Source organism: Dermochelys coriacea, chromosome 3 (genome assembly GCF_009764565.3).
Source record: "Dermochelys coriacea isolate rDerCor1 chromosome 3, rDerCor1.pri.v4, whole genome shotgun sequence".
Taxonomy (NCBI): domain Eukaryota; kingdom Metazoa; phylum Chordata; order Testudines; family Dermochelyidae; genus Dermochelys; species Dermochelys coriacea.
Genome location: NC_050070.1, coordinates 195,095,635 through 195,121,625, shown reverse-complemented (window position 1 = coordinate 195,121,625; position 25,991 = coordinate 195,095,635). Strand labels below are relative to the sequence as shown.

Here is a 25,991-nt window from a genome sequence, read left to right as displayed (position 1 = left end):
GCTAGCTGGCAAAGACATTACACATTAATTCAAATCAAATTCAAACATGCAAAGTGTCTGAATTTTCATACTAATGTAGACATTTATAATTTTTAAATAAAATAATTCTGTTACTTTATACCTGGCATAACTGTTAGTGGATAGAAAAGGGGTGGGTGGAAAGAATACTTTCCCTTCAAGATATACGCATAACTTCCATGCTCATTTTGCCTTCTTGGTAATATTTATGTTTAAACACATGTAAGCTCTGTTTGAAACTACTATAACTAGTACCAGTTCATTTTATTTTTGGCGTATGTTACTCCAAACTCAAATCAACAGTCTCTTAAAATAAGTGGTTCCTATATTCCATGTCAATAGCAAGCATAACATGTTCAGGAATCTATGTTTTTACTCACCATGGTATCTAAGCATTTCAAGTGTCATCAAAACACTGGTGTTTAATTTGTGGCATACAATATGCAGCCTATGAAAGATCTAATGTGTGTCTATAGACAGTAATTTTCCTTAAACAAGATTCCCTGTAAAAATTGTCATCTTATATTTCCTTGGAAATACAAACTCATATCTATATCAGCGTGTAATGTGAGGTTCCAGGAATTATTTAGCACTCTTTCCAAGATAAGAACATATGCCAAGAGGCTCTCGTTACTTCAAGTAAGTAACACATCCCTTTATTCTGGGCCACCATTTCTCTCTTAAGTCTCAACTTCGGTATGCTTTCGGCTTTATTGAGTCATAGTATCATCCAAAACTCAGTAGGGGGAACTTCAAGAGCAGCATACACTAATTCTCTCTTGAAGAGTGAATGCATTATTTCTGTTGTGTCTTGGCAATCTGAGCAAAATAAATAAATAAAAATATCTTACTGCAGTTTTCTGGAAAAGATATTTTAATCGTCAATAAAAGATGAACTATGATTAATAAGATTTCATGTTTCATTATATAACAGCTCTTATTTTATTTACAAGGTGCACAACCTGCCCAGGCTTGGAAAGCTCACATGAAGCCTCCAAAGACAACAGAACCAGAAGAGTTCTACTGTGCAAAAAAAATTAGGGACCTGCAGGACAGCCTGCCGTGTAGCCCCTCAAAGAGGAGGTAGATCCCACATATAGATGGATCCACCAGCAAAAACTCATGTGTAGGTGCTTATAACCCTTCTGCAACCTGCTCCCAGGTTGAGGGAGGAGACAGGATTTTATCCTTCCAAAAATCCTCCACACACTCTATTTACTATAAAAAGAAAAGGAGTACTTGTGGCACCTTAGAGACTAACAAATTTATTAGAGCATAAGCTTTCGTGAGCTACAGCTCACTTCATCTGATGAAGTGAGCTGTAGCTCACGAAAGCTTATGCTCTAATAAATTTGTTAGTCTCTAAGGTGCCACAAGTACTCCTTTTCTTTTTGCGAATACAGACTAACACGGCTGCTACTCTGAAATCTATTTACTATGTATCTGCAAGTCTGCCTATTGGCTCTACTTTCTTGAATCAACCTGTTCCGAAATCCCTGTCCATATCTTCATCTTCTCTTGTTCTCCCACTTTCCAGACTCCAATATGCACATAATGTCTTTCTTCTCCTACGTACACAAATACCTAACATATCTCAGCCTTAAAACCTTCCAATAGTTCCACCATCCCCAACCCTTCTCTGTGTATGGTGTGGACTCCATGTGGTTCATGCAGGATGTCCTCAACCAGTAGAACCATACCAATTCTACTGTTAGGAGTCCTCTGCACTTACAAAGGCAACATTTTGCTTTGATTGTCTTCACTAAAATTTATACCAGCTCTTGTGTCACTTCTCTCTGAAGTGTTCTGGGATGCTAGTCAGCATACAATTATCACTTCACCACAATATCCTTGCTGCTGCTGATAGAAACTTTTATCCTCTAACATCACATCCATTTATGTATGTATGCAAGCCAGTTTGATTCTTAATGACCTCTAACTCCAGTACTTACCACATTTTTAATACAGAATAATCAAATAATTAATTAAAATGACTATTTAAGGTATTGTGTCCTCTGAAATTTTTTCTAAATGTTCCAACAATTTTTTTTGAATAAAATAAGGGATATTCTCAAAATCAGAGATCTTATAACTATGTTTTTTCTCCTGAATCAGAGTATTTCACAGTTATATTTTTAGTGAGGTAAAGTGTTTACAAAAAATAATTTTAAAGTCATTCTTACATGCTGAAAAGTGAAGCAGGGTAGCAGAATGAATGGAGATGTTAAACGCAATGTTTACTCCTCTCAGTGGACTTCACAGTAGCAAAGTGTAAATTGATTTCAAAAACCAAAACCACTTTTTTGATTTGAGGAGAGAATGTAGTTCTGTTACCAGGACTCAATTATCAGTGAATCATGTTAAAGTGTTGTTCTTTATATGGTGTGGATGAATTTGAAACCTCCATTCATATTTGAAAGATATCTGCTGTTGTTATCTGGAGATGAAGGTTGGTCTTATGGTTAAGCCACAGGACTGGGAGTCAGATGATTCAGATTCTATTCCTGGCTCTGCTGCAGACTTCCCCTATGACTGTAGTCACTTAGGACTACATTTTCAAAAGTGGTATCTTATTTTGTGGTATCTTATTTTGGGTACCTCAATTTTTCATTGCCAGACTTTAGACATCTAGGACCTGATTTTCAGAGGTTATGAATACCCAAATGTCCCACTGACTTCTGCAGGCATTATGGGTGCTCAGTCCCCCATCAAATCAGACCTTAGGATGCCTCATTCTCCATCCTGCGAACTCATGTTGTTTACCCCTGTAAAAAGTGAGTGTAAAATGCTATCACTGGCAAAAAGTGAATGGAGAAATCTAATTTGGTAGCATTTCCCACCCACTTTGCACAGGTCTAAGTAACTACACAGTGTGCAAGACAGTGGAGAGACAACTCCAGAGTGCTGAGGGCTAGAAAAGAGAGTTTTCCCCACCTTTAACAGGGCATAGCAGGACACCCTTTGCTCCTGCCTCTGCTCCAAAAACCACTAAGAGACCTTCTGGCTCCGCAATCACTAGTGCAGTTTATTTACAGCATAAAATCCCACCACCTTCTCACCATATACAACATAGGGGGTTTCCATGTGAAGAACTTCCCAGCCTCTACAGCTGCAAGAGACAAGCTTCCACTCTCTGGCTTCCCCCTTTCCTTCCTTTTGAGGCTTTTATGCAGCCCCAGGCTAACTACCTGGCAGCTATTTCCCCTTTGCCAATCAGGCACAAGTTTCTCTAGCCAGCTCCAATTTCTCTCCCTTAATGGGAGCTGGCCTGACAGAGAGCTGAGCTGGGCTCAGCAGTTCGCGTCCAGCACCCTGTTAAACCACCCCACAAAGAAATGTTAAAGATGTTCCCCCGCTCCACACAAAAATATATATTTTATTAGATGTCAAAGTCTCTATCTCTAGAATCATAGGGTTAGATCCACAAAAGAACATTGCAATTTCCACAGAAAGGCTTTGTGTAGTTAAGCTCCTTCCAGCATCATCCAACCAGAATTAGTGTAACTGAGAGAGAAAAATGAGTTAGCTTTAGAATTCTGATCAAAGTGCTTCCCTTTATTTTTCTCATAATAGTCATAAGTAATTTAATTACAAAGAAAATACATTCATATACAATAAAAATGGCATTCGGCAAACAAACATGAAAACGATTGGCAAAATACAATAGAGTTATACCCCAATTTTACAATAGTCTCACAAGATATTCAGAACTTCAGCAAAATCAGGATTTCATAACTTTTGGTTACAACACAATTTTTGGGCCAGGAACAAGTGGTTGTTAAAATGGTGATTTGGATTTTTGACATTTGGAAAACTCAGATGCTTTATTGTAATGAGGTGGTCATAATCTGCTAGGGCAGGAGGAGCCAGCCCATCTGTCAAATGGCTTATAAAAATTGTAAGTAGTTGCACTTGCTAAACATTTCTGACTTGTTTTATATAGTATTTTACAGTCCACCAAATCCTATGTAATGTTTAGTCAATTTTAGGGCTAGTTTTGTGTGGACTACAAAATGTATTGTTTAGTGAAGTTTAGATTAATGAGGTTCTTTTGTATTAATATGTTAATCTTGGCAGCAGAATAATACAGCACAGTAAAAAAAATAGATCAAAGCAATGAAGACTAGTTTGATAATAAGGAAACATTTCCTGGTAACGCTTCAGGTGCAGATTCTCTCCCCTGACTCTGCTCAAAGTGGGTAGAAACTGGCCTCAACTCTACAGCAGGCAAAGAGTAAGTGTATGCAACTCCCGCACCCTCAGGTGTAAAGGATATGGTGAAGAGTCGGGGTAAGGTTTGGAACAGGGATGGTAGTGGTGCAGCTGCAGGGCACTGTGTGCCATTAACTCCCAGCTTGCAGACAGTCTCTTAGTAACCATTAATAAATGGCAGCATTTAGAACAAATCACACATTGCTCTGAACTAGGTTGGGGCTGACCAAAATATTAAGGGAGTTGCCTGCACCCCCTTTTCATTTAGTACAGCAAAGAACTCTGGGACAGAATCTGGCCTTTAGAGTTTATTCTTCTCTTTATGTGTGCAGGTAACTCCCATTCACATTAGTATGGTTTCTGTATGTATGCACATCAAGATAGCTCAGAGAGACCTCTTAATATGAAAGTCCATGAAAATCCGTTCATATCAATACAGGACAGGTGCAGTACATTACCTGATAAGCTTTAGCACTCTGCTTAGTTGTCAGATTTTTATTATCTTCTATTGTGAAGTCCTGCTCTCTTGCAAATGCCACAGCACCCTTTCTAACCAGCATACAGGGAGTAGTTGTCTCCATGACTTTGAATTACAGCAAATGGTGTTCCAACCATCTTTTTCAGAATGAAAATTACATTTTTACACAATTTTTATGAAATGGTTATTTTTTTCTAAATCAGTACAACAAGGGCAAAAAAAAATACCTAAAACTAAAACCAAGACAAAATATACAAATATTAGGTTCCAAGAATAGGAAGGATACTATTTTTTTAATAAAAATCTTGATTTTTTTTATATGACTTTCAACTAGAGCTTCTATCTTGGCCTAAACATAACAAACACAGAGTAGATACAGAACAAATTTACACTGCACTCTTAATATTTTGCGCTAAGTTTATATATTGCTAGGTTTTCTCCTGCGAGATTTTTCTGCCCTAGACCCTTTGACCTCAAAAACAATATTCAATCTCTCTGTTCACTCTATTACAGACCTAAGAGTGGCTATCCTTCAACAAAAAAGCTTCAAAAACAGACTCCAACGAGAGACTGCTGAATTGGAATTAATTTGCAAACTGGATACAATTAACTTAGGCTTGAATAGAGACTGGGAATGGATGAGTCATTACAAAAAGTAAAACTATTTCCCCATGTTATTTCTCCCCCACACACCACCCCCCACTGTTCTTCAGATATTCTTAAAAAGAAAAGGAGTACTTGTGGCACCTTAGAGACTAACAAATTTATTAGAGCATAAGCTTTCGTGAGCTACAGCTCACTTCATCGGATGCATTTGGTGGAAAAAACAGAGGAGAGATTTATATACACACACACAGAGAACATGAAACAATGGGTTTATCATACACACTGTAAGGAGAGTGATCACTTAAGATAAGCCATCACCAGCAGCAGGGGGGGGAAAGGAGGAAAACCTTTCATGGTGACAAGCAAGGTAGGCTAATTCCAGCAGTTAACAAGAATATCAGAGGAACAGTGGGGGTGGGGTGGGAGGGAGAGATACCATGGGGAAATAGTTTTACTTTGTGTAATGACTCATCCATTCCCAGTCTCTATTCAAGCCTAACTTAATTGTATCCAGTTTGCAAATTAATTCCAATTCAGCAGTCTCTCGTTGGAGTCTGTTTTTGAAGCTTTTTTGTTGAAGTATAGCCACTCTTAGGTCTGTGATTGAGTGACCAGAGAGATTGAAGTGTTCTCCAACTGCTTTTTGAATGTTATAATTCTTGACGTCTGATTTGTGTCCATTCATTCTTTTACGTAGAGACTGTCCAGTTTGGCCAATGTACATGGCAGAGGGGCATTGCTGGCACATGATGGCATATATCACATTGGTAGATGCGCAGGTGAACGAGCCTCTGATAGTGTGGCTGATGTGATTAGGCCCTATGATGGTATCCCCTGAATAGATATGTGGACAGAGTTGGCAATGGGCTTTGTTGCAAGGATAGGTTCCTGGGTTAGTGGTTCTGTTGTGTGGTGTGTGGTTGCTGGTGAGTATTTGCTTCAGATTGGCGGGCTGTCTGTAAGCAAGGACTGGTCTGTCTCCCAAGATCTGTGAGAGTGATGGGTCGTCCTTCAGGATAGGTTGTAGATCCTTGATGATGCGTTGGAGAGGTTTTAATTGGGGGCTGAAGGTGATGGCTAGTGGCGTTCTGTTGTTTTCTTTGTTGGGCCTGTCCTGTAGTAGGTGACTTCTGGGTACTCTTCTGGCTCTGTCAATCTGTTTCTTCACTTCAGCAGGTGGGTATTGTAGTTGTAGGAATGCATGATAGAGATCTTGTAGGTGTTTGTCTCTGTCTGAGGGGTTGGAGTAAATGCGGTTATATCGTAACGCTTGGCTGTAGACAATGGATCGAGTGGTATGATCTGGATGAAAGCTAGAGGCATGTAGGTAGGAATAGCGGTCAGTAGGTTTCCGATATAGGGTGGTGTTTATGTGACCATCGCTTATTAGCACCGTAGTGTCCAGAAGAAACTACAGCATTTGCTCAAGAAACTCCCTGAAAAAGCACAAGAACAAATCCGCACAGACACACCCCTGGAACCCCGACCTGGGGTATTCTATCTGCTACCCAAGATCCATAAACCTGGAAATCCTGGACGCCCCATCATCTCAGGCATTGGCACCCTGACAGCAGGATTGTCTGGCTATGTAGACTCCCTCCTCAGGCCCTTCGTTACCAGCACTCCCAGCTATCTTCGAGACACCACTGACTTCCTGAGGAAACTACAGTCCATTGGTGATCTTCCTAAAAACACCATCCTAGCCACTATGGATGTAGAAGCCCTCTACACCAACATTCCACACAAAGATGGACTACAAGCCGTCAGGAACAGTATCCCCGATAATGTCACGGCTAACCTGGTGGCTGAACTTTGTGACTTTGTCCTGACCCATAACTATTTCACATTTGGTGACAATGTATACCTTCAAATCAGCGGCACTGCGATGGGTACCCGCATGGCCCCACAGTATGCCAACATTTTTATGGCTGACTTAGAACAACGCTTCCTCAGCTCTCGTCCTCTAATGCCCCTACTCTACTTGCGCTACATTGATGACATCTTCATCATCTGGACCCATGGAAAAGAAGCTCTTGAGGAATTCCACCATGATTTCAACAATTTCCATCCCACCATCAACCTCAGCCTGGACCAGTCCACACAAGAGATCCACTTCCTGGACACTACGGTGCTAATAAGCGATGGTCACATAAACACCACCCTATATCGGAAACCTACCGACCGCTATTCCTACCTACATGCCTCTAGCTTTCATCCAGATCATATCACTCGATCCATTGTCTACAGCCAAGCGCTACGATATAACCGCATTTGCTCCAACCCCTCAGACAGAGACAAACACCTACAAGATCTCTATCATGCATTCCTACAACTACAATACCCACCTGCTGAAGTGAAGAAACAGACTGACAGAGCCAGAAGAGTACCCAGAAGTCACCTACTACAGGACAGGCCCAACAAAGAAAACAACGAACGCCACTAGCCATCACCTTCAGCCCCCAACCAAAACCTCTCCAACGCATCATCAAGGATCTACAACCTATCCTGAAGGACGACCCATCACTCTCACAGATCTTGGGAGACAGACCAGTCCTTGCTTACAGACAGCCCCCCAATCTGAAGCAAATACTCACCAGCAACCACACACCACACAACAGAACCACTAACCCAGGAACCTATCCTTGCAACAAAGCCCGTTGCCAACTCTGTCCACATATCTATTCAGAGGATACCATCATAGGGCCTAATCACATCAGCCACACTATCAGAGGCTCGTTCACCTGCGCATCTACCAATGTGATATATGCCATCATGTGCCAGCAATGCCCCTCTGCCATGAACATTGGCCAAACTGGACAGTCTCTACGTAAAAGAATGAATGGACACAAATCAGACGTCAAGAATTATAACATTCAAAAAGCAGTTGGAGAACACTTCAATCTCTCTGGTCACTCGATCACAGACCTAAGAGTGGCTATACTTCAACAAAAAAGCTTCAAAAACAGACTCCAACGAGAGACTGCTGAATTGGAATTAATTTGCAAACTGGATACAATTAACTTAGGCTTGAATAGAGACTGGGAATGGATGAGTCATTACACAAAGTAAAACTATTTCCCCATGGTATTTCTCCCTCCCACCCCACCCCCACTGTTCCTCTGATATTCTTGTTAACTGCTGGAATTAGCCTACCTTGCTTGTCACCATGAAAGGTTTTCCTCCTTTCCCCCCCTGCTGCTGGTGATGGCTTATCTTAAGTGATCACTCTCCTTACAGTGTGTATGATAAACCCATTGTTTCATGTTCTCTGTGTGTGTGTATATAAATCTCTCCTCTGTTTTTTCCACCAAATGCATCCGATGAAGTGAGCTGTAGCTCACGAAAGCTTATGCTCTAATAAATGTTAGTCTCTAAGATGCCACAAGTACTCCTTTTCTTTTTACACTATAAAGTAATGTTGAAAATACACAGCTCTGATAAATCATGAGTTTAGTTTTGGTGTTGTATTTTGAACCACACTACCTTATGGGTAAATGAGTTAAGTGGTGTCAGCCTCAGTTGTTAGTTAATATTTCAGGATTGATGGGCATTAGGTTTCCATAAAAAACTGCTCTAAACCAGTTCCGCAAGTAGAGCTGGGTGAAATTTTTCAGAGAAAACTTTTTTCACCATAAAATGCACATTTGGGTCAGCCAAAACAATTTGCAACTTCATGTCTAATTCCCACAACTGTTTTCGTCAATCCTCCGCCAAACCCTCCAAAAAAATTCCCCCAAAATTGCACGTTTTGACATTTTGTAAAAGAAATGTTTCAAGTTTGTTTCAAAACTAAGTTTACCTCAGTTTCATTTTTAAAAAGTTAAAAAATCAAACATTTCATTTTGGATCAAAACCAATTTTTTTTAAACTGTCAGTTCACCAAAAAGTACTAAAGCTTTCATTTCAGGTCAATCTGAAACTTTTTTTTTAAACAAATTTCAGTTCAACTAGCTAGCAAAACAAAAAATTAGTTATTTGCACAGTTCTAACTTTAAGGCCCTCACTTTTATCCCAAAACTTCATACATTTTAAAAAAGTGTGTGTGTGTGTGTGTGTGTGTGTATATATATATATATAAATGTACAGTCATGCCCAGTCAAAGCTGCTGCTACTCCAAAATGACGGGGATGCAGGCCTTCCATTATAGGCGTATCACATTGAATTATTCCATCTCTGCTTGGGTAGCCTCCTTGTCCTAATACATAGCACCCTGTCTTTTCATCATTCTCAAAATCTGGACATAATTAGTTTAAAAATCAAGTATTAGACCTAAATTCTGATTTTTTAAAAATCTGAATGTTCCCCAAGATTGCACTTAAAAATTTAATATTTTAAAGGCATCAAAGAACAACACAATGGCCACTATTTATTTAGGACCCCCCAACATTGTGCTTATGTGCCTTTCACTATGTTTAATTAGAAAACACTACTTCCAATGTTGGCCTGACATCTCCAGTGGTACAAGAGAAAAAATGAGGATCTGATACCACATTTCTTGTCCATCTAAAAAATTTCATTGAAGTCAAGGGGAATTTGGTCTGTGCAAGAAAAGCAGCCGTTAAGAAGCAAAGTAAGAAAACATGTTTATTTCATTCTTTATTTGGAACCCACTAAGAAATGCAAAATGTTTGCCAAGCAGAAAAGTCCAAGACTGTTAGGGAAGGACATTCTATTTAGAGATTTCTAAGAGGATATTGTAAATATGAGAGAGTAAAAATTGTACCAAAAGGGTAAGAGTACCAAAGTCCTTTTAACTATATAAAGGTAGTTATTTAAAACTGGCCACTGTGTCATTTTATATTTATGAACAACAAAAATGAATAGTCTAATAAGTTCATTATATGTAAAGCATCAGAAAATGAAACTGATGGAAACGTACAGTAAAATGATCATTTATCCCTCCCCTTGCTTGTATTGAGCTCAACTAAAGACTGGATTTAATACACTGATAACACCAACTATTTCTGAGGATACATAAGGTGCCTTGCCTCAGGTAGTTCCTTGTTAGAACATGCCTGATGACTTCATTCCGCATTCATTTTTCAAATGCGTAGAGGAAGTCAGTCTTTTAGGTTTGCAGATACCTGAATAACTCAGAGGGCCTAGTAATTTCTCCTAGGTATTTGGTTCATGAGGGAGGGGTGTTGTAGAGGGAATATTTGGACATGGGTGTGTTATGGATCTCTGGAGCAGGGGGTGTCCATGGGGCTGAGGAGCTCTCAGGCGGGAGGGGGGACATTGTGGAGCTGTGGGGCAGTAGGGGATTTCCATGGGGATGGGTTGTGGCCCTCTAGGGCAGTGGGGGGAGGGGGAGGAAATCCACGAGGGCGGGATGCAGAACTCTAGGGCAGTAGAGTAGGGGGGGGGCAGTTGAGGCGGGAGATTGTGGAGCTGAGGGCGGCGGGCCAGTGTATGTGGGGGAATCATGGAGCTGTGGGCCAAGGAGGGGATGACCATAGGGACGGGGGTTGTGTCAGGCTGGGGCAGTGGGGGGTATCTATGGGGGTAGAGGGGTGACCGGTGGGGGGGGGGCAGTATTGGAGCTGTGTGTGCGCCTATTGGGGGTGGGAGGTGTCGATGAGGGGCGTGGGGGGGCTGGGTGTTTGCGAGGGTGGGGGCAGAGGAGTGCCGGTGGGGGTGGGGGTAGGTGCCGTGTGTGTGTGTGTCTGGGGCAGGGGTGGCGCTGTCTCGGGGGGCTTGGGGTGCAGCTCTCTGTCTGTCGGGGGGAGGGGGCGCCGACTGCCCTGAGCAATCCCGCCGCGCCCGGCCCCGTTCACCTGTCACGGCCTCCTGGCCGCAGTCAGTGCCCGGCAGGAGGAGCCGCCGCTATGACGCTCCCCCAGCGGCCAGGCCGGAGCGGACCCCACAGAGGCCCGGGGGGGGGAGGGCCGCGAGGGGTCGGACCGCAGCGGGAACTGCAGGCGGCCGGGCCGAGCCGGCCGCTGATTGGAGGAGGAGGCGGCGGCGCGTCAGTCAGCGCGGAGCGCGGGGCGAGGCGAGGCGGGCGCGGAGCATGGACGCGCAGGGCAGGAAGGTGGTGGTCTGCGACAACGGCACCGGGGTGAGCGGCCGGGCACCGGGCCGGGGACTGGGGCTCCCGGGGCCGCGGCGGGGCCCGGCCACCCCCAGCGTCTGTCGCTCGGCACAGCTCGCTGCGGGCGGAGCGGGGAAGGGGGCCGCTCGAGAGATCCGCCGCCCCGCCGGGCGAGATCCGCTCCCCTTCCTGGCGCAGGCTCGCTGCCCGCCTCACCCGGCCGGGGTCTCCTTCCCCTCTTCCCGGCACCGTCCAGCCGCTGGGATCTTCCTCTCCTGCCGCCCGCCCGCTTCCCCTGGGGTTTTCAATAGGATCTCGGGGCAGGATCCCCTTCTCCCTCTCAGCCCGCCTCCCCACTGGGATTTCCTTCCCTCCTGGCCTGCCGCCTGCCTCTCCCTCCCCCCCCCCCTCGCTGGGATCCCTCTCCCCTTCCTGCCTGGTTCGCCCTACGGGATCTTCATCCCGGCGCCGGCCTGCCCCCAGGCAGGATCTCCTTCCCCCTCCCCCATGGGCAGGATCTCCTTCCCCCTCCCCCATGGGCAGGATCTCCTTCCCCCTCCCGGCACCGGCCTGCCCCCCCTCCCGGCACCGGCCTGCCCCCCCCCCATGGGCAGGATCTCCTTCCCCCTCCCGGCACCGGCCTGCCCCCCCTCCCCCATGGGCAGGATCTCCTCCCCCCTCCCGGCACAGGCCTGCCCCCCCTCCCCCATGGGCAGGATCTCCTCCCCCCTCCCGGCACCGGCCTGCCCCCCCCCATGGGCAGGATCTCCTCCCCCCTCCCGGCACCGGCCTGCTCCCCCTCCCCCATGGGCAGGATCTCCTCCCTCCTCCCGGCACCGGCCTGCCCCCCCTCCCGGCACCGGCAGGATCTCCTCCCCCCTCCCGGCACCGGCCTGCCCCCCCTCCCCCATGGGCAGGATCTCCTCCCCCCTCCCGGCACCGGCCTGCCCCCCCTCCCCCATGGGCAGGATCTCCTCCCCCCTCCCGGCACCGGCCTGCCCCCCCTCCCCCATGGGCAGGATCTCCTCCCCCCTCCCGGCACCGGCCTGCCCCCCCTCCCCCATGGGCAGGATCTCCTCCCCCCTCCCGGCACCGGCCTGTTCCCCCTCCCCCATGGGCAGGATCTCCTCCCTCCTCCCGGCACCGGCCTGCCCCCCCTCCCGGCACCGGCAGGATCTCCTCCCCCCTCCCGGCACCGGCAGGATCTCCTCCCCCCTCCCGGCACCGGCCTGCCCCCGCTCCCCCATGGGCAGGATCTCCTTCCCCCTCCCGGCACCAACCTGCTTCCTTCTGAACTCCACAACCCGCCCCATAAATAAATCTTCATATTGCGCCTAGAGTTCTTCATCGTGCCCATGTGGATTTTCTCCCATTCCACTGCCCTAAAGGACCACAACCAATCCTCATGGAAATCCCCCACTGCCCCAGAGCTCCACAGTTTCTCACTCACATGGACCTCTCTCCACTGCCTGAGAGCTCCCCTAGATGGGATCCCTTTCCCCTCCCAGCATGAACCCACCACCCTCCCTGGCATCCCATACCAAAGCACAAAGAGGCCTGTAACGTGGAGCTGGAGCAGCTTCCAAGGACACCACCAGCGCAGTGGGAGTTGGGCAGTTCTAACCACTCATCCCGCTGAGATGGTGAAAAAGCTTCTGCCCTGTCTGTGCTGTAGCTTCTGCTGCTGCCACCATAAGCAGGGTTTTGCTGGGGGCAAACTACCTGTCTGATTATTTTTTACAATATAGATGCAGCCTAAGAACAGCAGGGTAACTCAGTGCTCTGGGCCTCTCCACCCTTGGGGGGCACATCAGTGCTCATTGTGCTGTTTCGGGATAATGTGGATGCTTGTCCAGTAAGCCCAGTAGCTCACATCTCTCGTAGGCTAAAATTGACTATTGTTGGCATTTCTTGGTGTGTCTATGTGTGTATAATATTAAATATACTGTGTATAAAAAGAGGATAAAGAGAATGAGAATATTTAGAGTTGAAAGATTTTCTTACTGCGAGTTGTGCAGTAACCTGATTCTATAGTGTAGATCAGACCACTGGATTTATTGCTTATTATAACAATCTATAACCCACTAACAACCCCTCCCTTTCCTTAACACCCCTCTAGTCATAGGGAGGAAATGGGCCATTTCACCTTGAATGGTCCCTTGAAATACATAGCAACTATGTATGCTAAACAGTCTGTTCCATCTTGCGTTTAGCTGTGATACTCAGAGCCTTGATCTGCACTACAAAATTATGTTGATATAACTGTCATTCAGGGGTGTGGAGCAATGTAGTTGTACTGACTTAACTCCCAGTGTAGACAGTGCTAGGTCAACCCTAGGGCTTCTCCCCTGAACATAGCTACCGCCTCTGCAGGAGGTGAAGTACCTACTACGTCAACGGAGAACCTCTCCCCATGGCGTAGATAGATCTTCACTAAGCGCTACAGTGGCAACGGTGAAGTTGTATCGCTGCAGCACTCTAGGTGTAGGCAACCCTTAGTAAGTTTCTCAGACCAGAAAAGCTCTGTGGAACTTGAAAACTTGTCTGTCAGCAGCAGAAGTTGGTCCAATCAAAGATATTACCTCATGCACCTTGTCTTTCTAGATCACTAGATCACTTTAAACTTTTAGTTACTGACTTACGCTCTGACCTACAGAATGGCAAAAATTGTTTTTGTCTCTCCTCTTTTCCGGTAAAGAAGGCCTAAAAGGTTACGGGGGCTTTGGTTTTTCCCCTCTCATTAGAAATCCAGTTTTTGTCTACCTGGGAAGACTTTATGAACCTTATGAAGTTCATGAACCTTATGAACCTATGAAAACTTTATGAACAAGATGAGGCCCGGTCTCCACTACAAACATATGGAAAACTCACACCCCTGAGCAACGCAGTTATATTAACCCAACTCCCAGTGTAGATGGCACTGTGTTGACTGGAGGGCTTCTCCTGTCAACATAGCTACCGCTTCTCAGGGAAGTGGAGTACCTGTGCTGACAAGAGAAGCTGTCCCATTGGTGTAGGTAGTGTCTTCACTAAGCACTAGAGCTGTGCCACTGCAGTGCTGTAAGTGTAGACAAGCCCTAGGAAAAGAGGTGCTCTTTAAAAACAGATAAGATAACTCAAGTGAGCTAACATAACTTGAAACCATCTTTAACACCTAATGTAAATATTGTTTAGCACCTTTACTGCTATGTTTGTTGATATTTAGGGCCCTACCAAATTCACGGCCATGAAAAATGCATCACAGACCGTTAAATCTGGTCTTCCCCCTGTGAAATCTTTTGTGTGCTTTTATTCTATACTATACAGGTTTCACAGGGGAGACGTTTCTCAAATTGGGGGTCCTGACCCAAAAGGGAGTTGCAGGAGGGTTACAAAGTTATTTTAAGGGGGGTCTCAGTATTGCCACCTTTCTGAGCTGCCTTCAGATCTGGATGGCTGGAGAGCAGCGGCTGTTAGCCGGGCACCAGCTCTGAAGGCAGTGTCCTGCCAGCAGCAGTGCAGAAGTAAGGATAGTAGGGCAAATACTATTCTTACTTTTGCGCTGCTGCTGGTGAGGGCTCTGCCTTCAGAGCTGAGCTCCTGGCCAGCAGCCGCCGCTCTCCAGCTTCTCAGTTCTGAAGGCAGTGCTGCTGCCAACAGGAGCACAGAGTAAGGGTAGCAGTACTGCAACCTCCCCTACAATGACCTTGTGACCTCCCCTCCACCTCCCCACAACTCCTTTATGGGTCAGGACCCCTAAAATTACACACCATGAAATTTCAAATTTAAATAGCTGAAATCATGACATTTGTTTGTTTTTTTTTAAAATCCCATGATCTTGAAATTGGTAGGCCCCTAATGATATTGTAGTCTACCTAGGCTTTCCCCAGTAGAACAACTAGTGAAACTGACATCATCAGCAAGAGACAAGAGCCTTTGAATCAAGCAATTGGGAAGGAAGTGACTGTTACAAAAAAGAAAGTCTTAACACCCACTTAATGCCGAAGACTAATGAGCATTTGAGACAAAGGATATCTTTGTTAAAGTTTCAATATCCCTGCCATGTAAATTAAAACATGACCTCTCACAATAAACATCTGAAACCTCCAAGAAAGTGTTCCAGGAAAATTAGGGAAAGAGGCCAGATTTGACAATTCTAATATTTCAAAGGTTAAGAAATCAATTGTTTTTTGGACTGGCAGCGCCTGAAACCTTTAGGTCATCTCTATACATCATACAAAAATGGCAAAAGAATGCTTTGCAAGTTATCTTTATAAGCCCTTAAAGCTCTTGAGGGCCTGATCCCGAGAGGTTGATCTCGGTGGTAGTTTTAGATGCTCTCAGGATCTCTCTCTTTATTGTGGTGTATGTTCATTTGTGAATATGTTAATTATGGAGACCAAGACCATGACTTACTTTTACTATAGTTCATCTCAAGTATGCAGTATAAGAACTGCTTTTGTCTTTGGTCCAAACTTCAGTCACTTAAGCCTAGTCTACACACACTTTTTCTACCAGTGTAACTATTTTGGTTAGGGATGTGATTGATTTTGGTAAACTGAAGTAACTACCTGTAGATCCCTAGTGTGGATGCAGTTATACAAGTGCTGCTTATTCCCCTTTCTGTATGGGAACAGATGTACCAGTGTAAAACAGCTTTGTACTGACTATACTGGCATAATTTTTGTGTGTAGACAGTCCCTTGGACAAATGCTTAATTTTAACACGTAAGTAGTCCTAGAAACATGCTTAATTTTATTGGTTTAGGGGCATAATTACTTGATGTCATTTAGGTCTGTAGCCTAAGTTATGTCAGAAAAATGATTTTTCAATGCAAGAAAAACCCAGTTTTTGAGAAGAATAAATTGAGCTAAAGCCATAAATTTTCATTATCAAGTCAATATAGTAATAGAAAATGTTATACTATGATAGACAAAGCTGTCTTATTTTAGAATTATTTTTTAATAAATATTTTCATGATAAAGTGAATGAATACACCATGATTAGCATTAAAAAACCTTTCAGTTACTCAGAAATATAACATAAAATGTTGTATATGAACTACCTTAGCAGTTGTAGCCAAAATGCTTTAATTTTCTTCTTTAAAAATCTTGAATAAATTGATTGGAAACTTGCAGTTCCTGTAATGCTTACTGTAGTATGTGATTATTGTGGATCTTATTGTAATCTGTCTTGAAGAAAAAGTAATTTAAAACTGAGTTTTCATAACACAATAATGTAGGACAACCTTTAATAAGGTCAGCAGCAGGATCTTAATGTCCACCTCAAACATTCTAGATTTTATGATTTTATTTATTTATTTATTTATTTATTTTAAGAACAAATAGTAAGTTACTTTAGGCCTGGAGTGTTGTCCTAAATTATATTTAAAATTCTTTTGTTCGAGAGATTGATACTACTTTAAACTACCTTAACATTGAAACTTGATGAGATTATAAGATTATTCAGTATAAAATTGGTCTCAAGATAGGTTTGTGAGCAGATGTAGCCTGTGTATTTATTTTTACTTGAAAGAATATTTATACACTGCATGTTCTTGCCACTTGATGACTCAGTGGGAAGTCAGAGCATCAATTTAAACCACAATGCTCAGAAGAGGAAACTATATATGGTAAAATAATTTCTTATACTCTGGATTCTTGCACGCACCAGGCTAACTAAGTAACTATTCTTAAAACACACTTGTAAATATATGTACAGTAGACATTTGTTCTGTGTATTATAATATACGTCATGTACATCTTGCAAAGATGTTTTTCAATGAGTAGTTCTTCACTATTTTGTAAGATGCAATGTTGCATTTAAATGTTGCTGCTGTTAAACATTTACAATATGCTTAGTTGTGCTGAACTTGGAATTCAATAACTGCCCCAAGGAACATACATTTCAATTTTGGTTGCATTAGGGAGTTTGTTTGCCAATGGAAAGAATGGGGAATATCTGGGGTCTTTTTAGTAAAAGGAGTTTTTTAGTAAAATGAAAAATGAATTATCCTTGACTAATTACAGATTTTTGAGTGTATTAATTGTATAGTTTGAAGTTCTGGAAAGTTTGTAATAAGCTGTTGAAAAATAGGCATTTATGATTTGATTTGATTTTTTAATTGACAGGTGTCACTTTTTTCGTTTTTACTCCTTTAGCAAGAAATCAGAAACAGTCTGGGGCCTTTTCTTTGGCAACATTGTTACTCTTTGTGCTGACTCCTAGAATATCCAGTATAGATCAGTAGCCTACATAAAGTATTATAACTTTGTAGCCATAGTGTCAAATATGTTCAGCCATCTGAAGCCACTGAATTTTAATTTGATGATGAAAACTGTGCTGCAGTATGAATCTCATCATTAACGTCTAGGAATCCTTTTTTTAAAAAAAAGGCTGACCTCCCTCATACACCAGATCCTCCTGTAGCCTGGGGAAGGGTTCCCTGAGCTGGGAAAGGAGACCAGGAGTTCAGGTCTCATCTCCTAAATACTATTTAAATTCCTATGAGACTTGCTAAATTTATTATTGACCAAGGGGCCATGAACCCCAAACCAGAAGATGTGGGACAAGCTGCTGAAAATCCCCCCCCCCCTCCATTTTTAAATAGGTTAGCAGAAGGCTTATGCAAAGGCACTGTGAACCCAGGTTTCTTATGTGACAAACCCTTCTCTTATCCACTATACTATACTGCCTTTCAGAATGACTAAACCAGTTTAGCTGTACTGTTTCCAGCCACTACAAACCCCATTCTTCCTCCAGAGCCAGAGATAGAACCCAGGATTCCTGATCACCAGTATTCTGCTGCTGAGTAGTAAATAGTTGTGTATAACCCCTGGGATAGTGTATGTTAATCCTTCTCCAGGCTGGTATAGAAAGGGACTGGCAGTTACTCCTGTAGTTCAAATAGTAAGAGCCTAAGCTGGAGGTCTCAAGGTGAAGCAGTTCAAAAACTTCTGCTGATCTATGTGGAGGTAGGGTTATGTGTGATTTGCTCTGTGAAAAGACCACTTTAAAACAGTATTGTAGAACTTAAACTATGATGATGTGTAGATTGTAAATGTGTGAATCACCAAAACACACACTTGACCTTTCACTCATTTATTGCACATTTAACTTTTGTCACCCTCCTGGTAGGTGTATCTGTGTTGTATGTCATCCTCTGCCCAGTCTGAAGAGAATGAGTGTTTGTGACAGCTCTCAGCTTGAGAACTTGGCCCCGTACCCCGCACAAGCTGTAAAGACTCACGCTTTCAATTTTGGAGATCATTGTTTCAATTCATAGTGTTGGCCAACATGGCATCCATGACACTTGCAGGTCTCTCGTGTTGGTGTGTTTGAAGGTTGAGAAGTATGCTTAATACTTGCATGAAAGGGCGTGGGAGGAGCAATAGGCAGATTTACTGGTATAGTGTTGCTGCAGCTGCTTGTGGCTGTATGTAGTTTCTGGAGTCCATGAGAGGCTCTGATGGAGTGTTTTGGGAAGTGAGTATTTACGTGGACTCCTTTGTAGAAGTTCCCTACAGCTGACCACTGCTAATTCTGGAGCATTGTGAATAAGGTGTTGCAGGCACACAGTTTACTAAGGCATATCAGCCTTGCACAGTCTTCAGAAGCAGCTTCACCTGTATAAAAAAACTAAGAAATTAGTGAACAAAAATTACATTTAGTGGCATTTAACATTGCAACAGAGCACATCCCAGCTACCCAAAACCTTAGAAGCATGGAAATAAGTTATGGGGAAAGCACTTCTTTCTACCTGCATATTGCAGACAGCACTTTTGATAATTCACTTCATTGCTCCATACGTTTTCCATCTCCAACAGATTCCCAAAGTAATATATACCCCTACTTGATCAAACTTGAATGACCTCAGCTGTGTTAAGGCAAATTAACTTCCCCAATGCTTTAAATATGACAGTTGTACTCATCTGTTCATGTAATTGATATAAAAGCATATGAAGTCACATGCACTTTTGTATTAAAGAGCATGTTTAATCAAATTGGGGTAATAGGCTTGTGAGGCTCTATCCCCCATTAATCAGAGTGGCTTCATAGCTTTGCAGACTCTCTGATACTCAAGTGTGGAAATAAGTGCATTGGCAAAAAGATTTTGGGCTCCAGCCTGTTCAACCTGTTCTGATGTTCCGAATACAGTTGGCCATTAATTGCTGTTATAAATAGGAGCAGCACTCTCTTGCATGTGTATACAAGATCTGAATAAATCCTAGATATTGATAGCCTCAGAATAAGCAGAAGGGCTGACAAGCCCTTGCCTTGCCATTTCATACCATATTTCTAAAGGAGACCTTTCATCTTTGGAAAGGAGTTGGGACTTGTGGAGGGGAGTTGATAAGCTCAAGAACATGCTTCCTAACTCTCAAACATGTCAAGTTGGCTCCAACGGCAGACAGAACACATTTAAAAACTGAGGTGGTGTACAAGAAGAAAAGTGAGGGCGACAAAAGTTTTGCCCTGCATCATGTTTTTCCATTGATGCTGAATGCAAATTGATTTTGCTAATTAAAAGTATAGCTGCTACTAGGTAAGGAGCCATATTAAATGATTTTTAATTCTTGCCATTGTATTTAAGGTTCTTAACTTATATCCACATTTCCCAAACGTTTGAAAGTTGAGTCTCCCTTTGGGGAAAAAAACCCAAATGTGCCTCCCGCCCCAAAACGCCCCAAAGAATGTTAAAGGCCTACTGTTCCTTTTAATGTATATATCTTCATGCACCACCACTTCTCCTCTTCCCTCAAGGAAGTACTGGTGTATAACTTCCCATCCTTTCTTACATACTTTGAGCAATGTTGATATTTAAAGTATTCTAACTGGCATTTGAGTTAATATCAGTTGAAATGAATAAGACAGTTCACACTTTAGAATTGAGGCAGAAATTACTGCATCAGTTAGCCTTCAAAAAGTGATCCAAGTGTTTCTCCACAACTATAACAGCTAGAGACTTTTTGTTTTTATAGACACAGTAGAAATGCTAGGGAAAATTTAAAATCTGTCTGCTCCCATGGCAAGCCGCTCCCAAAATAAATCAAAAAACACCCTTTCCCAGGGTAGGCATGTCTCACATCTTAGAAAATGTAGATTTACATTAAGTTCTTTCAAATGTTACATTGTTTTTTAAGTATAATTTTAATAATGCCTTATTACCCTGCAGTTCGGACTAAGGAGATGTGAATAGCAATGCACTCTAAAGTGCTGTGCTGTCCCCGATGTGGATGCTGTGGGTGCAAACTAAAGAGCCCCAAGTTCGCAGCCGAACTTTTGAGTTCGTGCCTGCAGTATCCTTACTGGGGAGTTACAGCACAGCACTTGTGCACTGCTATTCACACCCCATTAGCCCAAAGTATAGGACAGTATAGACAGATCCTAGGGGTTTGAGAAGTAAGCTGCTTGCTGCCAGAGGACCACCCTGAAACATGATCAATATAGAGTTGAAGAATGGTGGGGGAGGTGAGCCAAATACAGTATAGTTAAGCTCAGAGGTCTCGCGCATATCTCTACCAAATGAAACAGGCAGTATTAGTATCTCTTCAAAATTTCAGATATGTGCTTAAAAAAAGTTTCTAAAACTATTTAAAATGAGTATTGAAGTTCTAGGCAGAGACTTGTATATGTACATTTGAGCCTACAAATTTACCCTAATTGTGAGCTCAAATATAAAAAGTGAGTATATGTTCATTAGATGTTACAATAACCCATGACAACAAATATTGGTGGGAAAAGGTGCAAAAGTGGGACAGACTGAATTAGTTCAAGCAAAAATGTCTCCTGATACTACTCAAGGACTACGTTAAGATCATTCTTGGTAAACAAGAAAAGTGTGGAAGCAGAAATCAGTAAACTACAATTGGTATATTGGAAACTAGGTCTAATTGTTGGACAAAATAATGAGGGGGTGGTCTATTCCCGCCATCATTGCCTTTTGGGGTCCTTAAAGAGACTTTGGGGAGAACAATTGGCCATTGGGAGTGAGCTTCACCATCATGGCTACCATCCTCACTGTCTCCTCGGAGCTCAGATCTTTTTTATCCTGAAAGATGTCCTGACCAAACCGGGCCAGATGACATCACTACCCCCCACTAGTCTCGCATCCCAAACACCACCTGGGATGTGAGACTCTTTTCTCCCACCTCCCCCAATATGTCTTTTTCCTTCCTTACCTTATTTCTTCTCTTTCATATCTCTCACTCCTTTTTCCTTCTGTCTAAAGAGAGTCTGGCTTAGCTGGCCAAGGCTGCATGTTTTGCAGCATTGCTGTGAGCCTGTGACCAGAAAAAGATAGCTAAACACAATGCCCTAAATAGGCCTCTTCAGGTATAAGTTTGCCAGGTCTTGGAGTGGGTAATAAGTCTATGTGCTGTGTCTGGTTTTTTTCAGCAGTGAAGGTGCATGTGAGAGTCAACACCAGAGACGGAAGCTGCATTTTCTGTCTTTGCTATTCTTTTCTTTCCCCCCTTATGTGTTTGTTTTGTTTTGTCATCTTAGGAAATGGGATTGGGCTTTAACAACAGCAGCAATAATAGCTCCAGCCCATCTCAACTAATTTCTTTGTTTTTCCCCAAAAGGACAGTCATTACCTTCTTTAATACTACTGAAGAGGCTGGTTTTTTTTTTTTCCTTCTAAAAACTCTCCAGATACAGGGAAAGGGAACAAGCAATGTTGTTAAAATGAGAGCCCTATTTAATACTTTACGTTTCAAATGCTTTTACTGTTTTTCCTTCTTCTCTGTATCTTTAATAAAAGGATTTGTAATGATGTGTTTGCAATGGAACAAAGCAGGCGGAGGTTATTGTATTCCAAACCCCGAACTTCATTTAAAACTGTTTAATGTTGGACTGTCAGGATCACGTTAACACGTTGGGCCCCTTTATTACATCTAAATTAACACAACATGACTTATTTTCTAAAATTCCTTACCTGCATTTGAAAATTAATTAATTTTTAATAGTAATAAACAAATGTAATGCATATATTAACTAATCAAATTATTTAACTTTTTTCTTTTCAGTTTGTGAAATGTGGGTATGCAGGCTCAAATTTTCCGGAACACATCTTTCCAGCTTTGGTTGGAAGACCAATTATAAGATCAACTGCCAAAGTGGGAAACATTGAAATCAAGGTAATGTTTTTTTTCCTATAACAGTTTAAAGCATTCACGGTAGTGTTTCAGTTGTATACAGTAGAACCTCAGAGTTACAAACTGATCAGTCAGCCACACACTTAATTTGGAACTGGAAGGATGCGATCAGGCAGCAGAGACAAAAAGAAAGAAAGAAAAATCAAACACAGTGCACCAGCAGTTCTCAAACTGTGGGGCGGGACCCCAAAGTAGGTTGCAACCCCATTTTAATGGTGTTGCTGGGGCTGGCCTAGATTTGCTGGGGCCTGAGGTAGAAGCCCAAGCCCCACCTCCTAAGGCCAAAGCTGCAGTCTGAGGACTTCAGCCCTGGGCAGTAGGGCTTAGGTTACAGGTCTCCTGCATGGGACTGAAGCTTTGGTCCCTCCCCACCTGGGGCAGTGGGGTTCAGGCTTTGGCCCTCCCCCACCCAGGGTGGCAGGACTCGGGCTTTGGTCCCCTCTCCTGGGGTTATGTAGTAATTTTTATTGTCAGAAGGGGGTCACGGTGCAATGAAGACTGAGAACCCCTGCAAATGTAAACGACTAAAAAAATAAAGGGTAAGGAAACAGTTTCTGTGTTTGTTTCATTTAAATTAAGATGGGTAAAAGCAGCATTTTTTTGTGTGCATATTAGACTTTCAAAGCTGTATTATGTCAATGTTCAGTTGTAAACTTTTGAAAGAACAACCGTAACATTTTGTTCAGAGTTGTGAACATTTCAGAGTTATGAACAACCTCCTTTAACAAGGTGTTCGTAACTCTGAGGTTCTACTGTAACACATGAAAGTACTTTCTCCTTCTTTTATCATGCCCCCCTAGCAGTCTCTCCTGTGATTCACTGCTTAAGTAATAAGCTTTAGCAGCTGCACTTCTTCAGGGCATGTGGTGAGCAGAAGGGTAGATTAATGTTACTGGAAGCTGACTGTCAGGGGGCCAGTGTGCATAGGGGCCTGGGGCTCTTAGATCTTGATAAGGGATTTGGGGAAATGAAGCAGAAGTTGATCAGATGACTGATCCTTGCTGTCCAGTCTTAATACAAGATTCTGAGACAATGGTGAGTAATGGCTATAATCTATAATTTTTACTATTCAGTATACAATTAGTTGTAAGCAAAACCATCTGTGAACTTGTATGAGATGCCTAACTTTGCTTGTATTTATTTTTCATTATGTTTTAAGTACTGATGGTAGACATCGTGCTTTCCACAGAATAGAGAAACGGTCCCTGCTCTGAGGAGCTTACAGTCTAAAAATATTGTAATATTCCAGGTTTGAAAAAAATCTAATCACTAGCATTGAGTTGAAAACCTTCCTTGAGGCATGTGGGGGCCTATGTTTCTAACCCTTCTGATTGCAAAGATACTATTTCAGATTTAAGTACATACAGGGCTGACTTCCTGAGTGGGCAGATAAAGTTTGTGTCTTTGCTGCTGCTGCTTTACAAAGCTATGAGTGGCAGAGTGAAATCAACAAAACTCTGGTCAGTTTCACTCCCGATATTTGAAATCCTATAGGTAGCACTGAAACAGTTTCCTGCTGGTGCTTAGGGGAAAGTATGAGCATTAATAGAAGGTGGCATTATAATTATTTAAGGGGAAGAATGACAAAAATGCAAAGTAAAGGTCTAGACTGGAAAGGGGTAAAGTAGCAGAGATCTTTCATTTCCTTCCCTGCATCTCTCAGCAGCCAGGAGGTTGGGTAGTAGAGGACTTTTCACCTTCACAGTAGCTGGGAGGACATGGAGGTAGAAAGAGAGAGCGCTTCTCCTCATTTCTAGAAGCTTGGTGGGGGCAATTGAAGTTCCACATTTTTCAGACATCTACTTGCCAGTAGCTGAAGTGAAAGCTAGATTCCTCAAGCAGAGTCAAAGTACAATCCTGGCAGAAATCCCCTCACTCTACACAGTGGTTAGAAATGTCTCACCAAGGAATTTCTCCTGGAGATTGCTGATATGGACCCATCTTCTTTCTACTTTGTTTCTACCTTATGCTGGAAGCTTTAGTGTTATGGGAAATGGGTCTGATACATTTTTCAAGCCCTGACATGGTCAGTGCTGCTAGCCCAGTTTAGGATGGCCTTTGATCATCTGAGTATTTGGTTTAGTATGAGTTGAGGCTCTGGAATGGGGTTGAGGGGAGTGCCATATATGATGTATTGATGCTTTTTTACATCTAACCTCTTGTATCATGTCTCCCATTCTAAAGATGGAATCACTCAGGGATATTTTAATGACGAATGGGACTTGGACTCCTGATTTATTTTGTAACTACGTTACAGGACCTGTCTACTTTATTGTAGTTGTTGTAAGACGAGGCCAAAATAAAACCAGATCAGGAGAAGCAAACAACCATCCTACAGATCTGTCTCAGATCTTCCTTCCTGGTGAATATGTAGGATAAATTCAGTAAGACAACACAGTGAAACTGTCTGAGGGCCATTTTTTTTCCTTCTGGATGTCATTCCATTTTTGCTGCTTTCCTAAAAAGATATTTTTGGCAGATAAATTGTACTAAAATTTGAATGGATTAATTCTAGTTACACATTAAAGAGCATTGTGGCTCATTCAGAAGAGCAAAGGAAATTGACAAGAACATAATCAGTTTAGCTCTTCAAAAATATTCAGAAAAACTAGCCAAATTCAGGAACTGAGTGAAATGAGCCCTAAAACAGGGTTTTATAAAAGCAGCCTAAACCCTCCCTTGCCCACTATTCCTGTCAGGAGAGCAAATGAGGACATACGGAGACACAGCTACATCAAAGGTGTGGTTTTCACTGGAACAGTTTCCCCCAAAATTCCAACCAGTTTTAAAACCTGTTGAGCTAAATTGATTTTAAAACTGCTTGAAGTTGTAGTGCAGACCAGGCTCCTGGCAGCTTGAACTAGTTTTACTGAACCAGCTTCTAAACTACCTTCAGCAGTTTTTGAAACTGGTTTGGTAAAAATGATTTAGCCTAAACTATGCTGCACTTCCAACTGGTTTTAAAATAGATTTTGATGGATCAATTTTAAAACTAATTAGAATCTTTAGGGATATTTCCTTGGAGTAGAACAGGCCCAGCTATGCACTTTACCTCATTTTTATTCTTAGTCCATGCCCCACAATTATCTTCCTCAGTTTCTATCTCAGAAATCCATAGAGTGGGGGGTCTGTAGGCTTTGAGTGGGTAGAGAATACAGTCAGCATTCACCCTGTGTTCCTCCTGCGACTGGATATGGATTTTCTGGCAGCTGCCTTTGCAGAGTACTTGCCCTGAAGTTATTGTCATGTGTAAGTAGAGCAAGTAAACGTGCCTTACTGGAGCTGATATTTTTCTTATTAAAATGCTATTGGAAGGGTTGGTGACTGAGGAGTCCTAGGTTTTGATCTTGAATTGGGTCACAAGTGAAAATGGCATCCTAGTCCCTGCTTGTCCACAAAATTATGTATCTTGCTGTGTAGCACAATGGCTAATTCTCCTAGCCCCTCTCTAGCACAGCAGGGTACTGTATGGCAGAACTGAGATGCGGAGCTGTGTAGGGAAATG

At 42.8% G+C, this 25,991-nt stretch overlaps 1 protein-coding gene and 1 long non-coding RNA gene across 3 annotated transcripts in view; one reads left to right on the top strand and one right to left on the bottom strand.

The window, feature by feature from the left end:
* Positions 1 to 1,477: 1,477 nt before the first annotated feature.
* On the bottom strand, positions 1,478 to 11,192 carry LOC122459569. Its single transcript, XR_006280354.1, has 3 exons — positions 11,092 to 11,192; positions 4,689 to 4,845; positions 1,478 to 3,522 (listed from the first exon to the last, which is right to left on the bottom strand). It is a non-coding gene; the product is annotated as an uncharacterized LOC122459569 (long non-coding RNA).
* A 24-nt stretch (positions 11,193 to 11,216) lies between these two features.
* ACTR2 (actin related protein 2) overlaps positions 11,217 to 25,991 on the top strand; it is a 46,230-nt gene continuing 31,455 nt past the window's right edge. For both annotated transcript variants that reach the window (XM_038394626.2, XM_043512014.1), the window contains exons 1-2: positions 11,217 to 11,375; positions 22,358 to 22,468. In XM_038394626.2, the coding sequence (XP_038250554.1) occupies positions 11,328 to 11,375; positions 22,358 to 22,468 (159 nt within the window). In that variant the 5' untranslated portion in view covers positions 11,217 to 11,327. The remainder of the gene's footprint in view (positions 11,376 to 22,357; positions 22,469 to 25,991) is intronic.